This window comes from Mustela putorius, unplaced genomic scaffold (genome assembly GCF_011764305.1).
Source record: "Mustela putorius furo isolate JIRA1106 unplaced genomic scaffold, ASM1176430v1.1 tig00000095_pilon_pilon_pilon, whole genome shotgun sequence".
Classification (NCBI taxonomy): domain Eukaryota; kingdom Metazoa; phylum Chordata; class Mammalia; order Carnivora; family Mustelidae; genus Mustela; species Mustela putorius.
In genome coordinates, this window is record NW_025421280.1 from 40,418,282 (window position 1) to 40,441,555 (window position 23,274).

A 23,274-nucleotide genomic window follows, 5' to 3' on the forward strand; every position below is an offset into this window, starting at 1 on the left:
GGCCAGGGCACAGGTGTTTGAGGAGCAGTAGGAAGGGGAATGGGGCGGGGTCCCGAGACTCAATTTCCCCACTGGAGCAGTGGGGGTGATTTGCGTTGGCTCATTTGCAAAGCTCAGGGGCACGAACAGTTCCAGGAGACAAGGATTGCCCTTGGAGTGGTGAGGTTGGCAGAAGCACCCCGGGCCGCCACGGGCACAGGTCAGTGAGGATGCCCCGTGGGTGGGTGCGTGGGCAGGCGGCGGGGACCCGGCCGGGCTCCCTGTCCCCCGCCCACAACCCCCGCTCTGGGAACTAGGGCACACAATGCCATGGGGGCTGTGGGGAGGCACCCTGTGTTTGCACAGGCCACCCCGGAATGTGGCGGGACGGGCCCTGGGGGCCCCTGAGTCAGGAGCTACAGGCACTGGGCCAGGAGGGGGAAGGGCCGCCCTCGGCAGGTGGCGCTGGTCCTGTGGGTGGCCGGGCACAAGGCAAGTGGAGGGCCCAGGTGGAAAGAGGGTTTGGTCCATAGCTGGGAGCTCGGCCCGGGCGCAGGGTTCAGTCCAGGGTCGGGGTTCAGCCCGGGTCAGCACTTCACCTGCCCACTTGCTGCCCCTGGTCCATGACTGTCCAGCCAGGGCGCTCTGCCCTATAGGGCCTGGGCGGGAAAGGGCCTTTCTGTGGGCCGTTCATTCCTGCCCCAGCCCTAAGACATCCCTGCTGGGAGAAGCGCACCACTGTTACTGCCCCCAGCCCTAACGGGTGGCTGTCTCCTCATGCCTGCACCCCTCGCAAGCCTCTGGTCCCCCTCAAACCGATCCCTCAAACGCGCTCTGGTCCCCCTCAAATCCCCCTCAAACATGCTCCTCATCCCCCGGGGCCAGCCCGCCTCTCTCTCTCTCTCTCTCTCTCTATTAGAAACGATATCTGTCCCCCCCCCAGCACTCCTCCGCACAGCAGCCCTACGGACCACACCCCTCTCCGGCTCAAGTCCAGGCCAGGGCTCCCTAGTGTCCCCGCCTCCAAGACCTGACCCCACCCCCGACTTGGCTCCCTTCCCTTCCACTTCCCCGGGTTTAGGCCTCCTGCCTCGAAGTCCCCTTAAATACACCAGATACACCGTGTGCAGTCCTGCTTCCCGGGCCCTGTCCCCACACTTCCCCCACTGGCTTTTCTCATCCTCTGGTCACACCCAGTGTCCCTGCCCCGGGGACCCACCCCACAGAGGTCCGGGTCCTGCGAGAGCACGTCAGAGCCTTCTGCCTCTTCGTCTGGCCCCGGGCGCAAGGGGGGCACAAGGCTGGGGGGCTGGCTGCTCTCTGCGCGTTTCCCAGCTCTCCCGGCCCCCTGGCTCCCCGGGACACGGCTGGGGTGGATGGGCAGGGGTCGGTCACCGCCAGGTCCCCTTCCCTTGTGCTTAGAGCTGTGAGGGACAGACAAGCCGGAGGGGCCGGTGGTGCGGCTGCCGCTTCCGCCCTGCCTCCCACTGGCGAGGCAGCAGCCCTTTCCCCCTCCGCACCCCATATCCAGCATGACCTCGAGACCCCTCGCTCCCGGGAGCCAGGGAGAGTGAATGAAGGAATGAACAAATGAGCCCCAGCACCCCGGGGAGCGGGGAGCGTGCGGGTCTGGGACTAAGAAGCCCCCAGCTCCAGAGGCGTCATTCGGCGTGGGGCGCGGGCTGGGGACAGGGAAATGTCCCAGCCCCGCCCAGCAGGGAGGAGCGGTGCGTGTTGGGGGGGGCTCTGCTTGCACCCCAAGGGAACATTCCCATGTTGCAGACAAATGGAAACAGATGTCCGGAGACGGCCCCAGGATCCGAGATTCCGTTCCATCCTCTCAGGGCAGACAAGCCTGGCCTGCACACCTGACTGTGTCTTCCGGAAGCTTCCGTCCCCCCCCCGCCCCTCGTCTGTGTTCTGTCTCTCATCTCCCCCCATCACCACCACCACTGGCGAGAATCTGCTCTTGGCATTCGTCGTTCCAAGCAGAAATGGGTTTCTCTCCTGCACATGGGGTCCCTAACCCCGGGGCCAGGGCACAGGGGTGGCTTGTGTGGAAGGAGGAAGCAAGTGGGGGGTCCGACTAGGGCTCCTGCCCAGGCCAAGCGGGCAGGCAGCACCCAGATGAGAACAAAGGCCATAGGCAAGCAGGCAGGCGGGGGTGGGCGGGCTGTGGGCCAGCCTCAAGGGGCCCCTGGCACCTGCCACGGGCAGTCTGTCCCCATGCCAGGGCCTTGTGGGGCTCACCCAGGCCTCGGGGCTGGGCAGAGGTGGCAGGCATGTGGGGGCCCCCACGGGTGGCTCCACCCAGTGACTCAGTCCAGGCCGGGCCTCCCCAGGGAGGACAGTGGTGACCTATGGGTAGCAGGAGGCCCTCCTGGCAGGTGTGAGCCCTGGGGCGCCCTGGATACAGGGAGGGCCTTTCTAAGCCTCAATTTCTTCATCTGTACAATGGGTCTAATCTCTCGGTCATGGGGACCTGACAGCCACACGTATGGATGCAAAAGGGGGGCCTCGGATGGCCCATCTGGAGGGCAGACATGGGGTGGTCACAGATGCCACTGGCCCAGCGTCTGCGCCGAGCAAGGCACACAGCTGGTCGTCAACAGCCGTGCGGCCCGTGCGTTTGTGGAGGCCTCTTTAGGCACCGTGGCTCTGGGCTGCTGTTTACACGGTCTACGTGAGGCTGGGGGCCCTGAGAGGCCTGGGCCCCAGCCTGTTCCTTCAGAAACCTCCCCAGGCTGGGGGGAAGCTGGAGCGTGTCTAGACCTGTAGTGTTACGGTTGGGCCACAGGGAACGGCTGGGGACTGAAGGGGCCTTTGTGCCACCAGGGACACGAGTCCATCAGTGGGGAGAGGCTGAGGGAGGAAGGGTCAAGCCATGGGCACCGACTCTGTAGCCATCGCTGGGCCTTCCGTGTTCTTGACACAGAAACGGAGGCCCAGAGGGTGTCATGAATTTGCACGAGGCCACAGCGAGGCGGGAAGGAATGAGGAATTCGAACCCAGGCCCCAAGACCCACACCTGCTCTCCAGGTATGCAGCACAGAGGAATTCTCTGAGCCAGAAGGGGTCAGGGTGAGGGTCAGCCTACTCTGGGTGCAGCAGGGGGGGCCCTTTGTTGGGCGGCCCCGAGCCCTCTGGCCCCTCCTTAGTCTTCTCCGCTCACTCCTCACCCTGGACCACCACTTTGCTTCCTGGGTTGGGGGTAGCACTGAACTAGGGTGATTTGGGGTTTCCAGGTATGAGTGGAAAAGCATTCCAGGCAGAGGGCACACAGCAAGGACAACAGCCTGGAGGGGAGAATGAGCCTGGCAGGTTCTAAAACACCAAGAGAACGTGGTGGCCAGAGTCTAGTGTGTCAGGAAGATGGTGGCCTCTTCCCAGGCCTAGAAGGGAAGATGGCTTTCTGGGGACACAGGAAACCACGACAGGTGGCATTTTCCTTCTTTCTCTCTTCTCTCTCTTTTCCCCCCAGATTTTATTTATTCGAGAGAGAGAAAGAATGAGCAGAGGCAGAGGAAGAAGGAGAAGAGTCCGGCCGAGCAGCGAGTCCGAAGCGGGGCTCGATCCCACGATCCCGGGGACCATGACCTGAGCCGAAGGCAGAGGCTTAAGGGACTGAGCCACCCAGGCGCCCTAAAACTCCGGTATTTTCGTTGCCTTCACTTGTAATTCGATTATTCCCTTCTGTGCGGTTTGAGGACGTGGGATGTGGGAAAGTCGGACGTCGAAGGAAACAGACCACTGACCATCGGAAGGCTGGGTCCTGCCTCAGCCCTGCCCAGGCGCAGGTCCAGACTGCGGGGGAGCAAGCCGAGACTCGGGTAGGAGAAAGCAACCAGCAAGTCAGAGGCACAGGGCGGGCTGCGCGGGGGCCTCTCGGACCCTGAAACGGCGCCGGCTTCCGCGGTGCCTGCAAACGCGCACATGCCCGCTCTCACCACCCAGCACCGGGGGCCAGTCCCAGGAACTGAGACTCGACCTCCTCCGAGAGACCGCGCGGGCGGGCACGCACACCTGACAATAAAACCGCAAAGCCCTCCCCCATCGCTCCTCCGGGACTAACGCCCCGAGAGTCCCACCTCTTTCTTCGCCGGACCTCGCGGAGGAGGCGTGGCGGGGGCGGGGCCGCATCGCGAGTGGCCGCCGGTCACGCCAATCAAACGGTCGCACCCTTCGATTGGCCACCGCTGTCCAGCCTTATCTTTCCGTCTCACGGTCTCTGCCTCCTTGCGTCACGAGTGCGCCGCTAACCAGCGTGCGCCTCCGCGCTGGAAGAAAGTCCCGGCCCCCTCCCCGCGCCCTAAGCCGGCGCCCCCTGCTCCCAGGCCACAGTTTCCACGAGACCCACGCTGCTTCCCGCGGGCGCGCAGGAAGACGAGCCGCGCGGTCCGCGAGCGGTTGGCGGCGGAGGGATCCGCGGCGGCGCCGCACGGCGCGCGGGGCGGGGCGACGCGCGGGGCGGAGCCTGTTGGGGGCGGGGCGGGGCGGCGCGCGGGGCGGGGGGCGGAACATGTCTCCCGCCGCAGGAAGATGAGGCAGCGGCGGCGGCCGCGGGCGTAGCGGGCCGGACCGAGCCCAGCGACGCGGGCGGCGGGCAGCGAGAGCTCCGCACACGCCGCCTCCGCCAGCGCCCCGGCCGCGCACGGGCCCCGCGGGGCGGGCCGCGGGGGGAAGGCCGGGCCACGCGCCGCCGCCGCCCACGCGCGACCCTCGGGGGCCCGGCGCGACGCCCCTTTGTCCGGGGGGGGGCCGTTCATGCCGCCGCCCCCCGCGCGCTGCGGGCCCGGCCGCGCCGAGCAGGTGAGCACGCCGGACGCCGGCGCCCGCGGCTTTGTGCGAGGTCGGCCCGCCCCCTCCCCCGCGGCCGCGGGCCGGGACCTCGGGGCGGGGGCGCCGTCCGGGGGGCGCCCCGCCGCGGCCCGGGCGTCATTGTTCTCCAACTTTCCGCGCCCCCCGCCCGCCGGGCCGCACTTGGCGAAACTTTGCGGCGCGGCGGGCGGGCGGGCGGGGCGCGGGCGGGGGCCCCTCCGCGGGCGCCGAGTTCGGAGGGGGCGGGGAGCGTCCTTTTGTCTGGCGGGGAAGGTGCGGCGGCGCGGCCGCGGGCGCAGGTGGGGGCCGGGCGGCGGGGGCCGGGGCGCGAACATCTGCTGCGCGTTAGCGCGGCCCCGGGCGGCGGCGGCGGCCGGCCGGCTTCAAAGGCTCCCGGGCCGCCGCCTGCCCCGGCCGCGGCGGGCGGGGGTGCGGGGGGGTCCGGGGCGGCCGCTCGCAGCGCCGCCCCCTCCTCCCGCGGCGGGCGCCGGCCCCGGAGCCCTGCGACGCCCCCTGTCCCCCCCTCCCCCGCCCCGGGCCGCCCCGGCGTCGGGCTCGGCCGCCCCGCCAGAAAGTGCGGTTCCGGGCCCCTCGAAGTCAGCCTCGCACGCCCGCCGGGGGAGGGGCGCCGGCCGCGGCCCCCGCCCCCGCCCCCCTCCCCCACCCCCCGGCCCGGGCTGGCCGCGCGAGCGGGGGCTCCTCGGGCCGGGCCCTGGGTCGCCCCGCGCCCCGCAGCCCCCGCGTGGGAGGGGGCCGCCGCCGCCGCGGAGCCCGGGCCGGCCGGAGGTGCGCGCTCGGCTGCGCTCCGCCTCCCCGGGGGAAGGGGCGGCAGGTGAGCCTCGCCTCCACCCGCGCTCGGGAACGGAGGCGCCTGCGGCCGGGCCGGGGAAGCCCTGCTTCGGGGACACCCCAGCCCGCCCCGGAGCGGCGCGCGAGGGATGTTTTCAAAGTTGCTCGAAAATAATTCCCGGATACATCGTGACAATAAAGCGAGCCGGGGGCGGTTTTCTGCGATCCGCGCTGGGTTGTTTTCTCTGCGGGGGGAGGGGAGGGGTGGCGCGGAGCTTAGAGGGCAGGGCCCTGCGCCGGCCGCCTCCCTTCCCTTCGGACTCGGGAAGACCGTTGAGCCTTTTTCACTGAAGCTTGTTTTTAGCTTTGAATTTTGGGGCGACCTGGTTTTCAACAGCCTGGGACAGCTGTTGGGGGGCGGGGGTCACGACATTTCCCGTGCGGTGGGGCCTGGGCTGCCGTCCCTCCTCCGTGGCGGTGGCACGCCTGGGGGGGCTGCTGTTGGGAAGGAGAGGTGGGGGGAGAAGGGACCACTCCCACTCTGCATCCCGTTTGAAACGTGCAATCTGACTCCTTGGGGGTCTGGAAGGGCTTTAGGGAATGTGTATTTGCGGACCCCCCCCCCCCAGTGTTCAAACTCCCTGAGGGCTCTGGGTGAGGTCTCCAGGGGCCCAAAGCAGGGAGTCCTGGCAGCTCTGCCCCCACCCGCAGGGTCAGGAAGGGGCTCCTTCTGGGAAGACCCAAGCCCTCAGGGCCGGTAGAAGGGCTCTCATCTGTCCCCCGTCAGCCACCATCACTCAGACCTCTTCTTTGCTCTCTGTCTCCGGGTGTGCCCGTCCCCTTCTCTGCAGGGCCGTCTCTAGGCCTGAGGTGCCTCCTCTGAGCTCCAGAGGATGAACCAGCCACAAAGGATGGCGCCCGTGGGCACAGACAAGGAACTCAGTGACCTCCTGGACTTCAGCATGGTAAGCCAGGGCCCCACCTGGGTGCCAGCCTGCGTCCCCAGGCTTCCTGGGGCAGAAGCATCTGCCAGAAATACCCCAACAGCCCAGAGCCAGACCTCAGACTTGGTTGGCTAGAAGGGTCCTGGTGGGTAGGGGCTGGAGGATTTGGGGTGCAGTGGGGCACGTGGGCTCTGGGCCAGCAGTGGCCTTGGCCTCCTGATCTGGAAAGTGGATGTGATCAGGCTTACGCGTTGGCGTGGGGTAAGGAGGAAGGAGAAAAAACCCACCCAGAGCTGAGGTGATCAGTGTGGGTGGGGCAGAGAGCGTGGCCAGCGAGGGTCCCCTCCTCAGTGACTCAGCCACACGGCGGCTGGCGTGACGGGTGGTCAGGAGCCAGGGGGCCCGGGCAGGAGGCCGTGGCAGGTCTCGGGAGTGTGGGCGTCTCCAGGCGGGTGGGAGCTGCCACTGTCCCTCCCGTGGCTCCAGGGGCCTCGCAGCGCGTGGCTCCCGTCTGGCTGGACAGAGCTCTTGGGAAAGGGCTCTCAGGCAGCTCAGCCGGGCCGGGGGGTGGAAGCGGCAGCCTCAGTGTGCTCATCTGTACAGTGGGTCATCTGCCACCAGCGTGCGGCGGTCCATGTGCCCTCGGGGTGCCTGCAGCCTGCTACAAACACTTCCCCAAGTCCCGCTCTGGCTCCTCCGCCAAGAAGTGCTCTTGGGATCCGAAACGTTTGGGGGGAGGGTGCTTTCAGTCTGAAGTTCACCCCCCACCAGGAGGCGGCTCAGGCCACCGAGGCCTGTCGAAAACAAAAGTCCCCAAACCGAAACAATACCAGCCGTCCTGTGGAAAAAAACAGACCCCCGGACAGCGGGCTCCGGCTCCGGAAGGGCCACACTGGTATTTCTGAGCCATTTTTAAGCTCCGTTTTATTTTTGCTTCCCCGGCTGAGTAACCCAGAGTGCGGCTCACTTGTTTTCTTGTTAAACGGACAGGTCATGGGCTACTGAGCTGGAACAGATTGGGGCCTGGGGGGGGGGTGGCACCGGGTAGGGCCGGGCTGGGCCCCTTCCCTTCTTTTTGCCAAGAGCTTTGAACCCTCGTTCCCCTGCGCCGCCTTTCTGGTGCGTCCGAACGTCTCCTCTGCCCCAACTGCAAACCCACTTCGCAGATGAGGAAATAGAGGCCGAGGGGTGAGGTGCCCTGTGTCTTCTCTCAGGGCGCACCCAGAGCTGCATTTCCATTCCCTGTTCTGGTCACGAGGAGAGAGGCCTGGTCCGGTCCCGGGGTGCCGAGAGCTTGGCCGCCCCGAGGGGAGAGGCCTGGTCCGGTCCCGGGGTGCCGAGAGCTTGGCCGCCCCGAGGGGAGAGGCCTGGTCCGGTCCCGGGGTGCCGAGAGCTTGGCCGCCCCTGCGGTCCTTCCTTAGCGGCTCCCTCGCACCTGCCCCGGAGAAACCCGGTGCATTTGTTTTCTCATCAGCTTGGCGTGAGGCTGAGGAGGGCTAGGAGGGGTAGCGCTCGCCGGGGCCCGGTTCCTGTGCAGGAGACGACGCTGTCGGGACAGCGCAAGGGAACAGCTCGGCCGCGGTGCTACGGGCTGCCGGGCCCTGAACTCTCCGAGGGGGGAGAGGAGGCTCGTTGGGGCGCGGAGGGCACCTGCAGGACTGGCTTTCAGTGTGCCATGTGGTCAGGGCCCTGGGTCTCTCTCGGAGAAGAGAAGGCGGATGTTGCAGGGTACTAGCGGGCGTGTGGGGACTGACAGGGCCCAGTGCCCCTGGTGGCCAATGCCAGGTCAGCACAGCCCCTGGTACCCTAGGGCACAAAACAAAGACTTGGAATGCGGCCCTCCCACGCCCAGGGGCTTGGCTCCCGACCCCCAGGCCTGGGGTCCAGTGGCTTCTGGTTGCTCGGCCAGCCCCTCCCTCGGTGCAGGCCTCTGCTGCCCCCGTGGGCCAGGACCCCACGGGGGAGAGTAGGGCCCTGGGGAGGCTGGGCCAGTTGAGCGAGCACAGCCACGCCCCAAGCAGGGGTGCAGACCCAGTGAGAACCTGCCTCCCGCCGGGCTCCCCGCCTCCCATGAGCCCCTGCTGCCTGGCCTGCCGCGGCCAGGTGAGCACGTGGCCTGTAGGACGGGGCGTGGGGACATGGTTCCCCGTCCTGGGACTGTCCCAGGGCTGGTGACGCTGCCCCAGGAGTGCCGCCTGCAGGGTCCGTGTCCTCAGTTGGGTGGTGGTGGGGGCTGGGGGTGTCAGCAGCTCCTCAGGGAGCCCCCGGCCCCGATCGTAGCCACCCTAGCCGGAATCTAAGCCTGGACTCTGGGGGTAGGGCCCGGGTGTGTTTTGTTTTGTGTGGCAAAAGGGTTCGTTAGTGTTGGGTTTTCTTGGCTAATGCCGCGAAGCCGTTTAATCCTGAGGGGCTTAACACAGTGCGTTTGGGTAAACTGAGGGGGGGGGCTGGTCCACACAGCACTCAGGATTAGGACGGCCTCCCGGTCACCTGTGGGGGTGGCACCGCCTTTCCCAGGTGCCTCCAGCTTCCTGGGGTTCCGGGCCGCCATTTCTCCTGAGGGGCAGGTGTGATGCGGGTCCCCAGGCAGCCGGGGAATACAGGACGTGGCACGTGGGGCCGCTTGACCCCGGTCAGCCTCCTCACATCCCAGCCGCTGGGCGGCCTGGCTTCGCCACAGCGGCCACTCAGGGTCCGGGGCGCGGGGCGGGGGGTCTGGCCCCGCGAGGGGCGTGTGCACAGTCCCCCTGTTGCCGGCCCCCGGAGCAGGGCTCTGGTTTTTTAAAGCTGGAACTTAAGGAAGATGTCATTTGGCTTCTGAGCTCAGGTAGAAGGTTTCCAGGGCTGACCGCGGCTACTCGGCTGCGAACAGCAGAGTTGGTTCTTGTGTTCCACTTAAGTAAGTTCTGCACCCGGTGTGCGGCTCACACTCGTGTCCCCAAGATCAAGAGCCGCCAGTTCAGCAACGCTGCCGGCAGCGGGCTGGGCTCCCTTGCGTGCCGTGTGGCCCCTTCTCTGCTTTTCCTGCCTGGGGTCTCCCATGAGACGGGCCCCTAGGCAGAGCTGTGTCCTGACCCCACACTCCTCTCTCTCTCCCTACAGATGTTCCCCCTGCCAGCGGCCCACGGCAAGGGCCGGCCCACCTCCCTGGCCGGCGCCCAGTTTGGAGGCTCAGGTAGGACCCTGTGGCTCAGGGCAGCAGGTGGCTGGTCAGGTAGCAGGGCGGGGGGAGGGAGTCGCAAAGCGGAGGTGGTTGGGGACCGTCTACAAGGAGGTGCTGTTTGAGCGGAGCCATGCGAGGGGTTCGGGGCGAGGGGCACAGCCTGTGCGAGAGCCTGGAGCAGAGCTGGTGCGGGCGAGTCGAAGGAGCAGCGGAGGGACTGCGGGTAGGGAGGGCAGGGGGTGCGAGGAAGGTCCTGCAGGGCCTCGGGGTCTTGGCTTTTACCCCGGGGGCGTGGGAGCCCCCCTCCGTGACTCTGGGATTTGGGACAGAAGGGTTTGTCTGGGAGTTGTTTAGAAGTCCCCAGGGTATCTCGTGTGTTCTGGCTGGGGGAGGAGGGGTTTTCAGGGGTGGGTTGTGTTCAGACACCCCCACAAGGGGAGGGACGTTGTGTCGTGTCCGCTCTCCTCCGCATGCCGGCCCCCCTGTGCCTGAGGAAGTGGCTGCAGGCGGACCGAGTCGTCTCTGAGCTGTGGAAATCCCCACAGGCCGTCCTGCTGCGTCCCCCAGAAATACCTCCCAGGAGCTGGGGTGCTACCCTTTGTCTGGCTTGGGCAGAGGGTCAGGCCCGGGGTCTCCTTGGAGGAGATGGCGCAGGCGTTCCCTGGTCTCCCCCGAGCGTCTGCCCCGGTGATCTTCCCTCCTCCAGTGCCCACTTGGGGCCGGCAGCCCGAGTCAAAGCCACAGCTCCTGGGGGAGGTGCCGTTCGCGGCCCTGCCCTGGCCACTTGGGATGGGGACAGGGTGTGCTGGTTCCACTCTGGGAGGCCCCTGCTCTGGGTCTGCAGCCGGAGACTCCTCACCCAGATCCATCGGAGTCGTCAGCACTAGCCCAAGCCTGGCGTGGCTGGGGACGTGGGACCGGGAACCCAAGGACCGGAGCTGAAGGGCCCCCCCAGGCAGGAGACACTGTGTCGCCTGAGTCACGCGGCAGGCCCGCGAGCCAGTTTCCTCATCTGTAAAAGGACACGTGTCTGCCGCCTGCCAGGGGCTTCAGTGAGCCCGCGGCCGTGAGGGCTTCGGAAGCTGGAGGTGGGCGCATCCTGGAGGAGCCCCCCTGGCCCTGCCGTGAGGTCGCAGGCTCGGGCGTGGGCTTGGCCCTTCATGGTTTCTCCCTGCTCTGAGCTCGCGTCCCCCCCTTCTGCCTGGTGGGGCTGGTCCTCGGCAGGTGGGCCCCGGAAGCCCCGGGGGTCCCGGGAGCTCCTGGGCCCCGCCAGCCTTGTGCATCCTCCGGGCCGGCTGGCCTCACGCGTCCTGGTCTCCGTCCCGTCCCCGAGTCAGCCTGTTCTCTTCGTGCGAGCTCCCCGGGCGTGGGCCGCAGCTCCGCGGGCGGCGTGGGGGGTCTGCCTGGCCTTCTGCTCCGGTGGTGGGGTGTGGGATCCGGAACCGTGCACACCGGAGGTTTCCCGGTTTGCACCTGGGTCGGGGAATGCTTCAGAGGACGAAGCTTTCTGGTGTGTGCGCTCTGGAGACCATGAGGCTCAGAGCCGGGTGACGGTGTGTCGTCTGCCAGGGACTGTGGGGTCCGAGGCCACTGGACACCAGTCGCCACGCACTGACGGGCAGAGGACACGCGTCTCTGCAGCTTTCTCGTTAGAAGTGTGAACAAAGGGCGTGCTAGGGGTGAAATCCCTCCGCTCGGGACTCTATTGACGACCCAGTCAGCCAGGGCCGGGCGGGGGTCCCGTGGAGGTCAGTCCCACGAGCGTACCTCTCGGGCCCAGCGCCTTCTCTGGTGCAGGTTGTTGCGCGTCTCCTCCTGCTGGGCGGGTGACAAGGACTGTGCCATTTCTGGGGGCATTTAGGTCACTCGTTGTGGGCGGACACCTTTTCAAAAGTTCGTTAGCCGTGAGGTCTGTTCTGATGAGTTTTCGTTACTGTCTTGAGCAAATGCACCCCTACTCCCGGCCCCTCTTTGGAGTTGACCGTCGTCTTTGGACTCGTCCTGGATTGCTAGGAAGAGACCCGTAGAAGGTGGTCAAGGGCACCCCTCCCCCAGCCGTGACCCGCACCCATAGCCTGGGAGCCGACCTTGGTAGAGTCCAGATGTGGTTCAGATCTCCGTCCCGTGTGCACTCCGCACGGCTCGCGCTGCTTGTGTGTTGGGGGGTCTACACGCTTGTCTCCCGGCCGGGGCGCCATCAGCGCATGACCACGGTCCAGGTGCCGACCTGTCCCTGCCTGCCACCTCAGTCACACCCGCCTGCCGCCCTTCAGCCCAGCGGCCGCTGACCCACTGTTCTGCAGCTCTGGCGTTTTGTCCAGTTGAGAACATCGAGGACACTGAAACCACGCGAGACCGCGGGACCTTCCGAGATCGGTTCCTCGTGCTGACCAGGGCTCTCGGGACGCCCGTCGCGGGTGTCGGCGGTATCTTCCCGTGCTGTCGCCGCTCGCGCCGAGCTCTGCGTTCCAGGCACCGACCCTGGGTCGTGAGGGTCCCGCGTCCTCACAGGGCGGAGAGTGAGCGAGAGGATCATGCTGTTGTGATCTGTGCTGTGGCCTATTTCCCGATTTCATTTGTGACTCACTAAAGATGAGGTTTTTAGTTAGTCCTGACGTTTCCTAGATGACACGTTTACGCTGTCGGACTTTTTGCTTGTGGCATCCTGGCCTTGGGGCCGCGCCGGAGAGCCCCCGGGAGTCCCGGGACGCTGCTCGTTCGGCGGCACAGGTGGGAGGCTCTCGAGGGCCGCTGCTGCCTATTACCCGAGGCCGAGGGGTGAGGAGGGGTGGGAAGAGACGGCGGAGGAGCCATCCCCGTCGTGTGGGCGGCCGTTCCCGGCTGAGTGCGTGCGACGCGTTCTCCGGGGGGCTGCGCTGAGCTCTCGGCGCGGCGGGGAGCAGGCCCGAAACCGGGGCTCGTGGGGACCCCGTCCTCGCTAGATAGCCGTGTCCGTGAGAGGCCGCTCCCGCTGCGGTGGCCACCGGGGAAACCTTTTAACATGGGAGGAGAAGACACTTGAGTGCGAGCCGTACCCCGGGAGAACGGGGCCGTAGAACCAGGAAGAAAGGGCCAAAGACCAGAACAAAGTAAGGAACCTGAGCGCCGGGAGATGTCGGGATTGCTGGGTGCGTGTGACCGCGGACCGAATCAGACGGCTCCGGCCGAGCTGCGCGGGGCAGGGAGGGGAGAGCGCCGGGAAGCAGCGTCCGCGTGACAACGGGGTTACAACAGGGTTGTGTCCGTATCCGCCTTGGGGTGGGGGCGTCTCCTGGGGTGCCAGGTGGCCGTGCGGTCCTGTCCTTTTCCCGCCTTTCCGCCTGCTCCTGCCTCGGCTCCCCGGGGGGCTGCGTGGCCGGTCCTGCTCCTGCCTCGGCTCCCCGGGGGGCTGCGCCGCCGGTCCTGCTCCTGCCTCGGCTCCCCGGGGGGCTGCGCGGCCGGTCCTGCTCCTGCCTCGGCTCCCCGGGGGGCTGCGCGGCCGGTCCTGCTCCTGCCTCGGCTCCCCGGGGGGCTGCGCGGCCGGTCCTGCTCCTGCCTCGGCTCCCCGGGGGGCTGCGCGGCCGGTCCTGCTCCTGCCTCGGCTCCCCGGGGGGCTGCGCGGCCGGTCCTGCTCCTGCCTCGGCTTCACGGGGGGCTGCGCGGCCGGTCCTGCTCCTGCCTCGGCTTCACGGGGTCCCCCGCACGGGGCCCCCCAGCCGTTCCGACGTGGGCTTCTGGGCTGTGGTCTGGGCGCAGGCTCACTACGGCCCCGCCCTGGAGGCAGACCCTGTAGGGGTGTGTCAGGGTGTCTGCGCCGCTGACCTCGGGAGGAACCGTCTGTCTCCACCGCACGTTTCCTGAGGCCAGAACCCGGTTTTCCCTGTTTGCTCAGGTTTTTTGTCTTGACCTGTGTGGTTTCGAGGAGAAACTATGGAAACTGAGGTTCAAGGCCCTTGGCTTTTCTACGGTTCCGTTCTGTTCTGTCCCGCAGCCTCCAGTGAGGATGCCGTGGTCCGGGGCCTTCTCCGTCCTGCTGGCCTCCTGACATCCCTTTCCTGTTCGTGTTCGTCCCCTGGCTTGGTTTTCCAGCTGACCTGTCCAGCCATCCTTGGGCTCCTCACCTCCCCTGTCCCATGCAGACGCCGTGTGCCTTTGCGCGGTGGCCGGGGTTTCCAGAACCGCAGGTGTGTGCTCCTGGGCTTGTCAGAACCGTCAGCAAGGCCAGTGTGGTCCTGCTGCCTTCCCAGCCCCCAGCAGGACGCCGTGGTCGCCTGGATGTCCCTCCTGCCGTAGGTGTGCGTGTATCACACCCGGGGCCCTTCCCTCGGGTCCCACGTGGTGTCCCCGAGAAGCGTGTCTCCGCTTTCCTTCGCCGCTGCACCCTGGCACTGTCCCCAGGACCGGCCCACTCCGGCCCGGCCTGTGCCCGTGGTCCCAAGTCGCGTGGCCAGGGGCTTCTGTGGGTGACCTCTGCACGCTCTGGACCCGGTTCTGGGGAACGGTGTCTGGCGTGGGGGACCCGGCCTGCCTCCCCGTTCACGTCCGAGCCCCTTCCTCCCTGCAGTGACGCGGCCTGTCGCGATTTTGTCTGCGCCTCTTTCCGACTCCGGCGTGGTCTGCGGAGAAAACCCTCGGTCGGGACACATGGTGACGTGGCCGGCGGCGGCTTCCGGAGTCCCCTGTCCCTGTTTGTCGGGAGGCAGAGTCCACGCCTCGATTCTGCGTCTGGCGGTTTTCCCTCTCTGTTCTCTGTCCGAGGCTCCGCTGCCTCCATCTCTCTCGCGCTCACGGTCGTTCCGGGGAACCGCGGAGCAGGCGTCCGGCCGCACCGGCGCGCATTCACCCGGCTGCTCCTCTCTCCCCGGCTCCTGTCCAGCTTGTGGCGGTGGTTTGTGTTTGACCCTGGCCGCTCAGGGCTGGTGTCGCGGGGCCCGTGTTTCTGTCCCGTTGTGTTCTTGGGGGCCGTGGCCGTGGTCACGTGGCCATCCATTGTGTTTTCGAGATACTTGATGCTTCTTTTTATTTTTTTATTTTTTATTTTTTTTTAAAAGATTTATTTATTTATTTATTTGACAGAGAGAAATCACAAGTAGGCAGAGAGGCAGGCAGAGAGAGAGGAGGGAAGCAGGCTCCCCGCCGAGCAGAGAGCCCTATGCGGGGCTCGATCCCAGGACCCTGAGATCATGACCTGAGCCGAAGGCAGAGGCTTAACCACTGAGCCACCCAGGCGCCCTTGATGCTTCTTTTTTTTTTTTTTTTTTTTTTTTTTAAAGATTTTTATTTATTTATTTATTTGACAGAGAGAAATCACAAGTAGATGGAGAGGCAGGCAGAGAGAGAGAGAGGGAAGCAGGCTCTCCACTGAGCAGAGAGCCCGATGTGGGACTCGATCCCAGGACTCTGAGATCATGACCCGAGCCGAAGGCAGCGGCTTAACCCACTGAGCCACCCAGGCGCCCCTGATGCTTCTTTTTAAAGAGCGTTCTCCCTGAGTCACGTTCCTTCGGAGAGTCCTGATTCCTAGGAGGGGGCCAGCGTCTGTCCGTCTCGTGTTGTGGTCAAGAGTGCAGAGCTGCGGCCCCAAGGTGCTCCCTGCACACCCCCGAGGGCTTGTGTGTGCGGGGGGTGGGGTGCTGGGTTTCAGGACTCCCGGAGCTCAGGTCGGCGAGGCTGTCTCCGTCGGGCCTGTCCTCCGTGAAGCCCCCCCCCCCCCCGCCCCGACTGGGCCCTAGACGTGGACGTCTGACTCCTTGCTCACGTCGCGTGCCGTGTGTGCGTGGCCTCCCGAGGTGCCCGGCCACGGCCATCTGTACACTTCCTCGCCGCCTCACGTGGGCCACATGTTTTCCGGAGCAGGTCTCGGGGGGTCCGTGCTGGTCCGCAGCCCTGCTGAGGCTTCTCTCGGGGTCTTAAGTAACGTCAGACGTCCCTTTCCTGCAGGAAAGCGGGGGGGTGAGCCCCTTCCCTGCCTGACAGATCGCCCTCGGGGGAACGTTTCTCGGTGAGAGTCTGGGCGCAGTGGTTACGGGGGGCCGAGCAGGTGACCTGGCCTCTCCCCGCTCCCGCCGCTGCTCCGTGTGCGGATCGCCGTCCCAGGGTCCTGCCCCGGCCGTCCTCGACATCAGGACGCGCGTCTCTCGCCCCCTTCTTCGCGATCTCGCTCCTTTTCTCAGGTTGTCCGCGGGCTCGGCCCCGGGCCGTCAGCTGCGCAGGCTGTGGGGGTGGGCCAGGTCTGGGCTACACATCCTCTGGGAGCCCCGACCGTCCCCGCCGCGCGGGGACATCCTTGCCACGTGGCCGCTCTGCGCACCGCTGCCGCGGTTGCTGCCCAAGTCTCTGTGTGTCGGCGGCTGCCGCGCGGCTTGCGTTTTCCGCTTTCTTACTCTTGTTCTCTCAAGTCTCGTCTGCTCCCTTAAGGGTGCCCGGTGGCTGCCGCCTCAGGGGGTCTGTTTGCGAGATACACCCCCGATCCGGGCCCCCCGTCCACGTTGGGCATCCCCGCGTGTGTCTGTCTTCTGTCCGTTCTTGCCTGGAAGCCCCGGGTTGGCTTCTGCGCTCACCTTGGGGGCAGGTCCTCCCTTCCCCACACTCGGCTTCCACACGGGCCCCTTGAACCTGAAATGGGTCGGTCGTCTTCCTGAAGTTCGCGGGAGGGAGGCGGCCCTCCGCAGCGTAGCCCTGCGGCCCTGTTCCTCTGTGAATTACCACGTGTGTGTGGGACCCGCCTTACATGGGGCTGGCTCTGCCACCCGGGGAACCCCAGGTTGGGGGTCCTCTTACTCTTAAAGGGGGCGGGGCGGGGCCTCTCCTCACTTCCTCTTCCGTCTCCAGTCCACTTGCTCTCGGGTTGCATGGGGGCCCCTGCTTTCCTGCCCCCACGCTCTGGCAGATGTGCCCGGGGTCCTGGGCCTGCCCAGCACCTGCCTCTTGCGTCCTGCTGGCGATGTTCTCTAACCCGCTTCTTTTTTCTTTTCTTTTCTTTTTTTTTTTTTAAAGATTTTATTTATTTATTTGACAGAGAGAGATCACAAGTAGGTAGAGAGGCAGGCAGAGAGAGAGGAGGAAGCAGGCTCCCCGCTGAGCAGAGAGCCCGATGTGGGGCTCAATCCCAGGACCCTGAGATCATGACCTGAGCCGAAGGCAGAGGCTTTAACCCACTGAGCCACCCGGGTGCTCCCTCTAACCTGCTTCTGACCCTTTTCACTGTTCTGGTCGCAGCCAGGTCTGGAGAACTTACTAAACTCTGAAACTGTGCCCACCAGACAGGGAAGCGTTGTTGCGTGTGAACAGAAGACAAAGCATAAAGCACAGGGGCGGGGACGTGGGCTGGGTGGCCTGAGTGAGCCAGGGCTCAGGGCACGGCCTGGTGTGCCCCTGCCCGTTTTGAAATGGTACAGGAAGGTCAGCGTCGACCCCTGGGGCGCCTGGGAGGCTCCGCCGGATGAGTGTCCGACTCTGGTTTTGGCTCAGATCCTGATCTCGGAGTCGTGGGCTCGAGCCCCCCATCGGGATCCACAGCACGGCGTCTGCTCCAGAGTCTCTCAGCTCTGCCCTCCCTCAGATAAATCTTAAAAAAAAAAAAAAGTTAATCCTGAAGTCCTAGGAGGAGAGCCCCGCGTAGGAAGGGCTGCCCCCATGTCCACCCTGGCGGTGACTGTGACCCTCTGCCAGACCTCTTGTGCCACCCCCGGCAGGGCTCCCTGACACACGCCTGCTGTTTGGGGGCGGTTGATGGTGAGCGGGAAGAGCCAGAGAGAGAGCTGGTCTGCGTGGGGTCCGGTGGCCGCGCGGTGAACCGAGAGGAGGAAGGAGTGCCGAGAGCATCCGCCCAGTGGGGTTCTCCGACGCGTTAAGACGCCGGCGGCTGCAGCGGTGGCTTCGTTTCGGTCGTTCACTTCTGGGCCCCCGCTGTCCGGCACAGCCACCACGGGCCACAGACAGTCGCCTGAGTTTACGTTTATTGAAAGTCACACCGAAGCGGAAGGTCCTTCCAGCTGCCACGTACTCTGGCCACGTCGATGACACATAGCCGCGTGAGCCGGGGACTGGGCCAGCAGGCTGGGTGACCCGCGGAAGCGCTCGTGGAGACGGGCCTGTGGGGCAGGTCCAGCGAGGGAGGGAGGCCCGGACGTTGCCAAGGGTGTTTCTGGGGCACCGGCCCTGCGTGGGCCATGCTGAGAAGACCCAGAGGACCCTGGGCTGGGAGGGCACGGGAAGGTGACTGCCCCCGGGGAGGGCGAGGAGTCTGCGGGTGTGGGGTCTGACGGGGCAGAGCTCGGGGTGTGCGCGGTGCGGGGCTGGAGGGGGTCCACTCCAGGGTTGGGGGCTGGTCAGGGATGATTAGGGGGTGACGGGTTGTCGGCACCACGGGGGCTGCTGGGGGGCGGAGCCACGGTTTGTGGCAGGTGGGGGGGGCTTCCTTAAATTCTCTGGGTCTGGAGTGTGGCTGGAAACCCCACTTGGTGGGGGACACTGCTGCAGGACGACACAGGGATGGCACGGGTGGGCATGGAGGGCCGGCTCGGACCGGCCGGCAGGGGGAAGGGGGGCAGGCCGCTCTGGGTGTCTAGCTGGGCACCTGGGGGAAGGTGCACTCCTGGAGCCGGGCTCGTCACCACCTGGGCTTTGCCTGCCCCACAGTGTGAGCCCAGCCCTGGTCTCTGGTCCCTGGTCGGGGCTGCTTCCTACGGCATTGCCAGCTTCAGGAGTCTTCCTTCCTCCTGGGGTTGGCTGAGCTGCTCCACAAGGGGCCTTGTTCGGGGAACGAGAGGGCGTGGTCGCATGGCTCGCATGGCGGTAGCCCTCTAGGAAAGCGGGAGGCGCAGGGGGTGCCGGGGCTTTGGGGGGGCTGCCGTGGTATCTGGCTGCAGTTGCTGGCAGAGGACGGGCCACCAGTGTCTGTGGGGGGGCCCCTCGGAGCCCCCTTGTCTTGGGGTAAGGCCTGTGGGGGCGGGGCCCGGGCCTCCTGGAGGGCGGGCTGCTCAACCTGTGGCCTGGTCCTCCATCGCCGCTGTGGCTGCTGGGGCAGGTGCATGGCTCCTTCTCCCCGCCCCGCTGAGCCCTTGGGCTCTGCCTAGTGTGGGCCCTCGCAGAGTGCCTTCGGCCCTGGCCCGGCCCTCTCCCGCCCCTGCCCCAAGCAGCCTCCACTGCTGCGCGAGAAACGCTCTCTGGAGAAGAGAGGCCTGAGAGGATCGCATTCCGACAGCTGCGTGTGGTGGTTAGTCCGTTCTAATTAGAAGGTGAACAAGGAATGTAGTGAATATTCATAATGGTCATTAAAACGTAGGACTAACCGGTGGGGGCGTTAATAACAGTGAGTGGGTGGGGGGGAGGGGCCGTCCTTAGTCTTGACTTCTCGAGGGGACCAGGCCGGTGAGGGTTTCCCCAGAAAGGGAAGCCGGCAGCTTGTGGGGGCTGCCGGGTGCCCTTCACACGGGTAGGCTGCGGGCACCCAGTTGGAGTTGCCCTCAGACATGGTCTGTTGTGGTCTTGGCACATGGCCTGCCTATTCACCGTGGCGGGGTCCTGGCCCCTCCGGGGGCATGTTGTGGGGGGCCGCTTCAGAAGGAGAGAGGCGGCCGGCAGGCAGGTGTAGAGAGAGGGGAGGCTCTTGCTGCTGGTGCATCGCCCAAGGTCACCCCTGCCTCATGGGCTACTGCTCCACTCCCTGGTGCGGATTCTGCAAACCTGGTGGCAAATGCGGGCTGGACTCTGGGACCACAGGAGCCCCCGCTGGGTGCACACACACCCCCAACCTCGCTAAGGCAGCCCCCCCCCCCGCTGCAATCACGGTGGAAATTTTTGATTAGAAAATAAAATCTGAATGTGGCATATGCATATTCATTAGGTGTATGGATTAATATGCATAATTATGCAAATCAGGTAGCAATTAAACACTAGTTTGGGGGGATGATGACTGGCACAGAAGCACTGCAACAGCATGAAGTTCGGAAGAAGTTTCCGAGTAAGATGAACGGGGTGGGGGTGGGCCGGCCCAAGGGTTCTCCCCCAGGGTTCCCACCGCCTCCCCAGAGTCCCACTGTGTGGGGTCACGGCATGGTCGAGGGGCTGGGGACAGGTCCCTCTCCCCCGGCCCCGGGCTTCCTTGGGGCCTGCAGAGTGCGGTGGTTCACCCTCCAGTTCCAGAGGAGAGAAACCGGACAGAGGGCCGGTGCTGGGGCGGGCAGGAGCCCAGGGCCGGCCCCACACGTGTTTGTCAGGTCGCGTTGTCTTGCTGCCTCCTGTGGACGGGGTAGAGCCTGGATGGGGTAGAGCCCGGCCTGGGAAGGCGCTGTGCCTCCTGGCTGGGGAGTCTTGGGTGGTGTCCCGGACTGTTGTGGGAGATAAGGGTCGCACCCTGCCCCACCCAGAGCTCCAGACCCGATCCTCTGCCCTGTGGGTTAACTCCTGCTGCGCCATGGGCCTCTCCTCGCTGGGGCCTCTTAACCCCGAAGGGGCTGCCAGCTTGGCCCTGGAAGGTAGTGGCAGCTGAGTTGTTACTTTAACAAAGGAGGGGCTCTGCCTCCTGAGTTGTCAGGGACAGAAGGAAGAGACCCCCCCCACTTGCCAACACCCAAGGTTTCACGGTGTCCTCGAGGGACTGAGCTTGGTACAGATGCCCCCAGTTCCTCATGGTCAGCGCTAGGCTGAGGGAGAAACGAGATGCTGCAGGGAGGAGGCTCTGAGAGGGCTCGGCCCAGGATGGGCATCATGGCTGGGGCTTTGATGGACGGGTAGGAGTTTGCTGGCAGAGGTAGCTAGTAGAATTGCTTTTTGAACTATAGGCCTGAAGGTGTACTGAGTGCCAGGGTGTATGGGGAGCTTCCTACAAATGGCAGCTGTTTGTCTTGTTTTTCAAGATTTTATTGGTAGGGCATCTGGCTGTTTCTGTTGGTTGAACGTCTGCCTCCGGCTCAGGTCATGATCCCAGGGCCCCAGGATCGAGCGCCGCATCTAGAAGCCTGCATCTCCTCTGTGTCTCCGTCTGCATCTTTCTCCGTGTCTTCTAAACAAATAAAATTTTTAAGGAAAAAAAAAATCTATTTTTAAGGAACACCTATACCCAATGTAGAACTCGAACTTACATCGAACTTACAGCCCTGAGATGGAGAGCTGTGCGCTTCCTGACTGAGCCCGCCGGGCGCCCCCTGGCAGTTTAGATAGGGGCAGAGTGAGGGCGGGCTGGGCCAAGGCCGGGTCAGGAAGGGCCCGGGCTTCTCCCTGAACTGCTGGGAGCCACAGCTGGCTTGGGAGCAGGCTGGGGGTGAGGGTGCCCTGACTCTCTTCTGTTGCCTGCAGGGCTGGAGGACCGGCCCAGCTCAGGCTCTTGGGCCACTGGTGACCAGAACAATTCCTCCTTTGACCCCAGCCGGGTAAGGAGCCTCTGTGAGGCCTGAGACCTGGGTTTCCCTTCTCCGGGATGGGGAATACATGGGAAACTGAGGCTCATGGGGGAGGCAGAGGCCAGCCTGGTCTCCTGGGCCCAGAGATGTAGGTGCCAGCCCTGACTCGGGCACTCGCCGGCATGCCTGCCTCCTGGATCCCCTGTCCCCAGCCCCCTCATGGCTTCTGCCTTCACAGACCTACGGGGATGGCACGCACTTCAGCGAGCCCCACGGCAGCCTGTCTTCGTCCACATTCCTGGGCCCCGGGCTTGGAGGTGAGTGCCCGCGTGGCCCCGCCCCCATGGTCGTCAGGGTGTGGGGCGTGAGCTCAGGGCCCCTGTGCTTTGGTGGGCTCCCCCGGCGCACAGGACGTGGGTGGCCGTGGCCTGCTGCCCATGGGAGAGCGGGCTCGGGAGTCCTGGCAGCTCAAGGAGGCAGTCCAAGCCGGGCTGGGCGCTTCTGATGAGGGGGCCTGCGAAGGTCGGGATTCGAGCAGGCTGGGCTTGAGTCCCTCCCACCGGGACCCAGGCGAGGACGGTCCCTTCCGGAGCCTTGTCCTGACTGCGAGACCGGGACCCTCACAGCATTTTCCATATGGCACATGGTAAGGCCTTGCCTGGCTCCCGGGCCCTGGCAGCCTCCCCCACCTGCAGACGGGCACGTGAGGCCTGGCACAAAGGGACACGCCAGGGCACCGTGGCTTGTGGGGGCGCGTGAGTGCGTGCTTGTGAGGGCCCTGGGACCGGGTGCACGGCGGGAGCTGGGCCGTGCGTGGCGCCAGGGACAGCCTGTGTGGTGGGAGTTTGGGCCCATTTCCCAGACCAGCAGGGTGAGGGCCCGTCCTGTGTGTGGCCTGGGGCGGTCTGTGCCCCTGCAGGGTCTGCTTCCTTCTGCCTGTTCCTTCCTCCTGCTGCTTCCTGATGTGCGTCTTTTCCCACGGCTGGGCCTGGTCAGCAGAGCCCAGAGCCCAGCTGGGTCCCAGGCCTGCCGTGTCATGCCCAGGCCTGCCCGGCGAACTGGCGGCGAGGTGGGCACGGTGCAGACCTCCCCGGGAGCTCCCGCTGCTGTGCAGGCCCGGCGCACGGATTCCAGTCCCTGCTCTGTGCCCACCGGGCTCACGGGCGACACCGGGTTCTCTCACTGACCTCTATTTCCTTGCTGCCCTGCTGACCCCTGGAGGAAGGAAGCACCACCCCCCCGCGCGCGCGCCTCTGCCACCGCTGTTCACTCTCTGGACAGGGCAGCCCTCCTCTGGCCTCTAGGCCTTGGTTGTCCTTCATGCGCCCAGCATTGCCTGCCCCGAGGGTTCATGGGAGGCAGGACTGGGGGCACCTTCTGTGGAGCTTCCCACCCCCCCACCATCCACCAACAACACCCGTTCCGAAGAGCTTAGCCAAAATTGTAACTTCCCGGTAAAGAAGCTGGGGGACTTTCTTCCCTAGTTTGGCAGTAATTTTGGGCAGATGGCCGAGCATCTCACCGAGGCTGCTGACTAGTCCCTCTCCGGGGACACCAGGACCCGGCTAGACCCTGATTGAGCCAGGGACTCTGCTTCAGGGGAGGCCAGACCCAGGCGCCCGTCTACACTGGGGCTGCTGGGCAGGATCCGTCCCCACAGGCCCCTTCTCACCCAGGGGTGTCACGTGCTTGTTGAGCTAGCTGCTGGCTGGGTCTGAACCTCACAGGTCCACAGGACCCCAGCCTGTCCCCAGAACCCAGCTGCCTGGGGACAGATGCCTCCCGACATCTGTGGAGTGGAGGAAGGGGGGCCAGTGCCTGTCGCTGCTGTGCCACCTCGCGGGATGTACGGGGACCCTGGTGGTTTGCTGAGCCTCCTGAAGGCTCTCCTGGGGCAGTGTCTGTCCTGACTCTTGCTTGTGTCCCAGGCCGACGGGGAGACCAGCATCTCAGAGGGCTTCTCTCGTGTTGCGCACGGAGGAGTGCTCACTGTATGCTGGCGTGAGCCCGGTGCCGGGGCAGCCTGTTGGGACACGCTGTCCCTGGTATCGGCCCCCAGCAAGTCTTTCCCCCTCCAGGCAAGGGCAGCGAGCGGAGTGCGTACACCACCTTCGGGAGAGACGCGGGGGTTGGCGGCTTGAGTCAGGTGAGGCCCGCGCTGGAGGCCAGGGCCCCGGGTCTGCTGATCCTTCTGACCCCGGAGCGGGGGCTGTGGTCGTTGGCCTGCCCAGCTGCCTTTCCCCTTGGGATTGTCGTCCCG

The 23,274-nt window shown here is 65.7% G+C and overlaps 1 protein-coding gene across 18 annotated transcripts in view; it reads left to right on the forward strand.

Annotated features, from left to right (window-relative positions):
* The first annotated feature begins 4,492 nt into the window (after positions 1 to 4,492).
* The window catches only part of TCF3 (transcription factor 3), a 31,386-nt gene continuing 12,604 nt past the window's right edge, over positions 4,493 to 23,274 (forward strand). For 9 of the 18 annotated variants that reach the window (XM_045087496.1, XM_045087518.1, XM_045087503.1 and 6 more), the window contains exons 1-6: positions 4,494 to 4,788; positions 6,438 to 6,551; positions 9,633 to 9,705; positions 20,971 to 21,044; positions 21,253 to 21,331; positions 23,093 to 23,160. In XM_045087496.1, coding sequence (XP_044943431.1) covers positions 6,480 to 6,551; positions 9,633 to 9,705; positions 20,971 to 21,044; positions 21,253 to 21,331; positions 23,093 to 23,160 — 366 coding nt within the window. In that variant the 5' untranslated portion in view covers positions 4,494 to 4,788; positions 6,438 to 6,479. Of the gene's footprint in view, positions 4,789 to 5,649; positions 6,552 to 9,632; positions 9,706 to 20,970; positions 21,045 to 21,252; positions 21,332 to 23,092; positions 23,161 to 23,274 lie in introns of those variants that run through there. The other 9 variants (XM_045087517.1, XM_045087509.1, XM_045087510.1 and 6 more) reach the window with 5 other exon arrangements.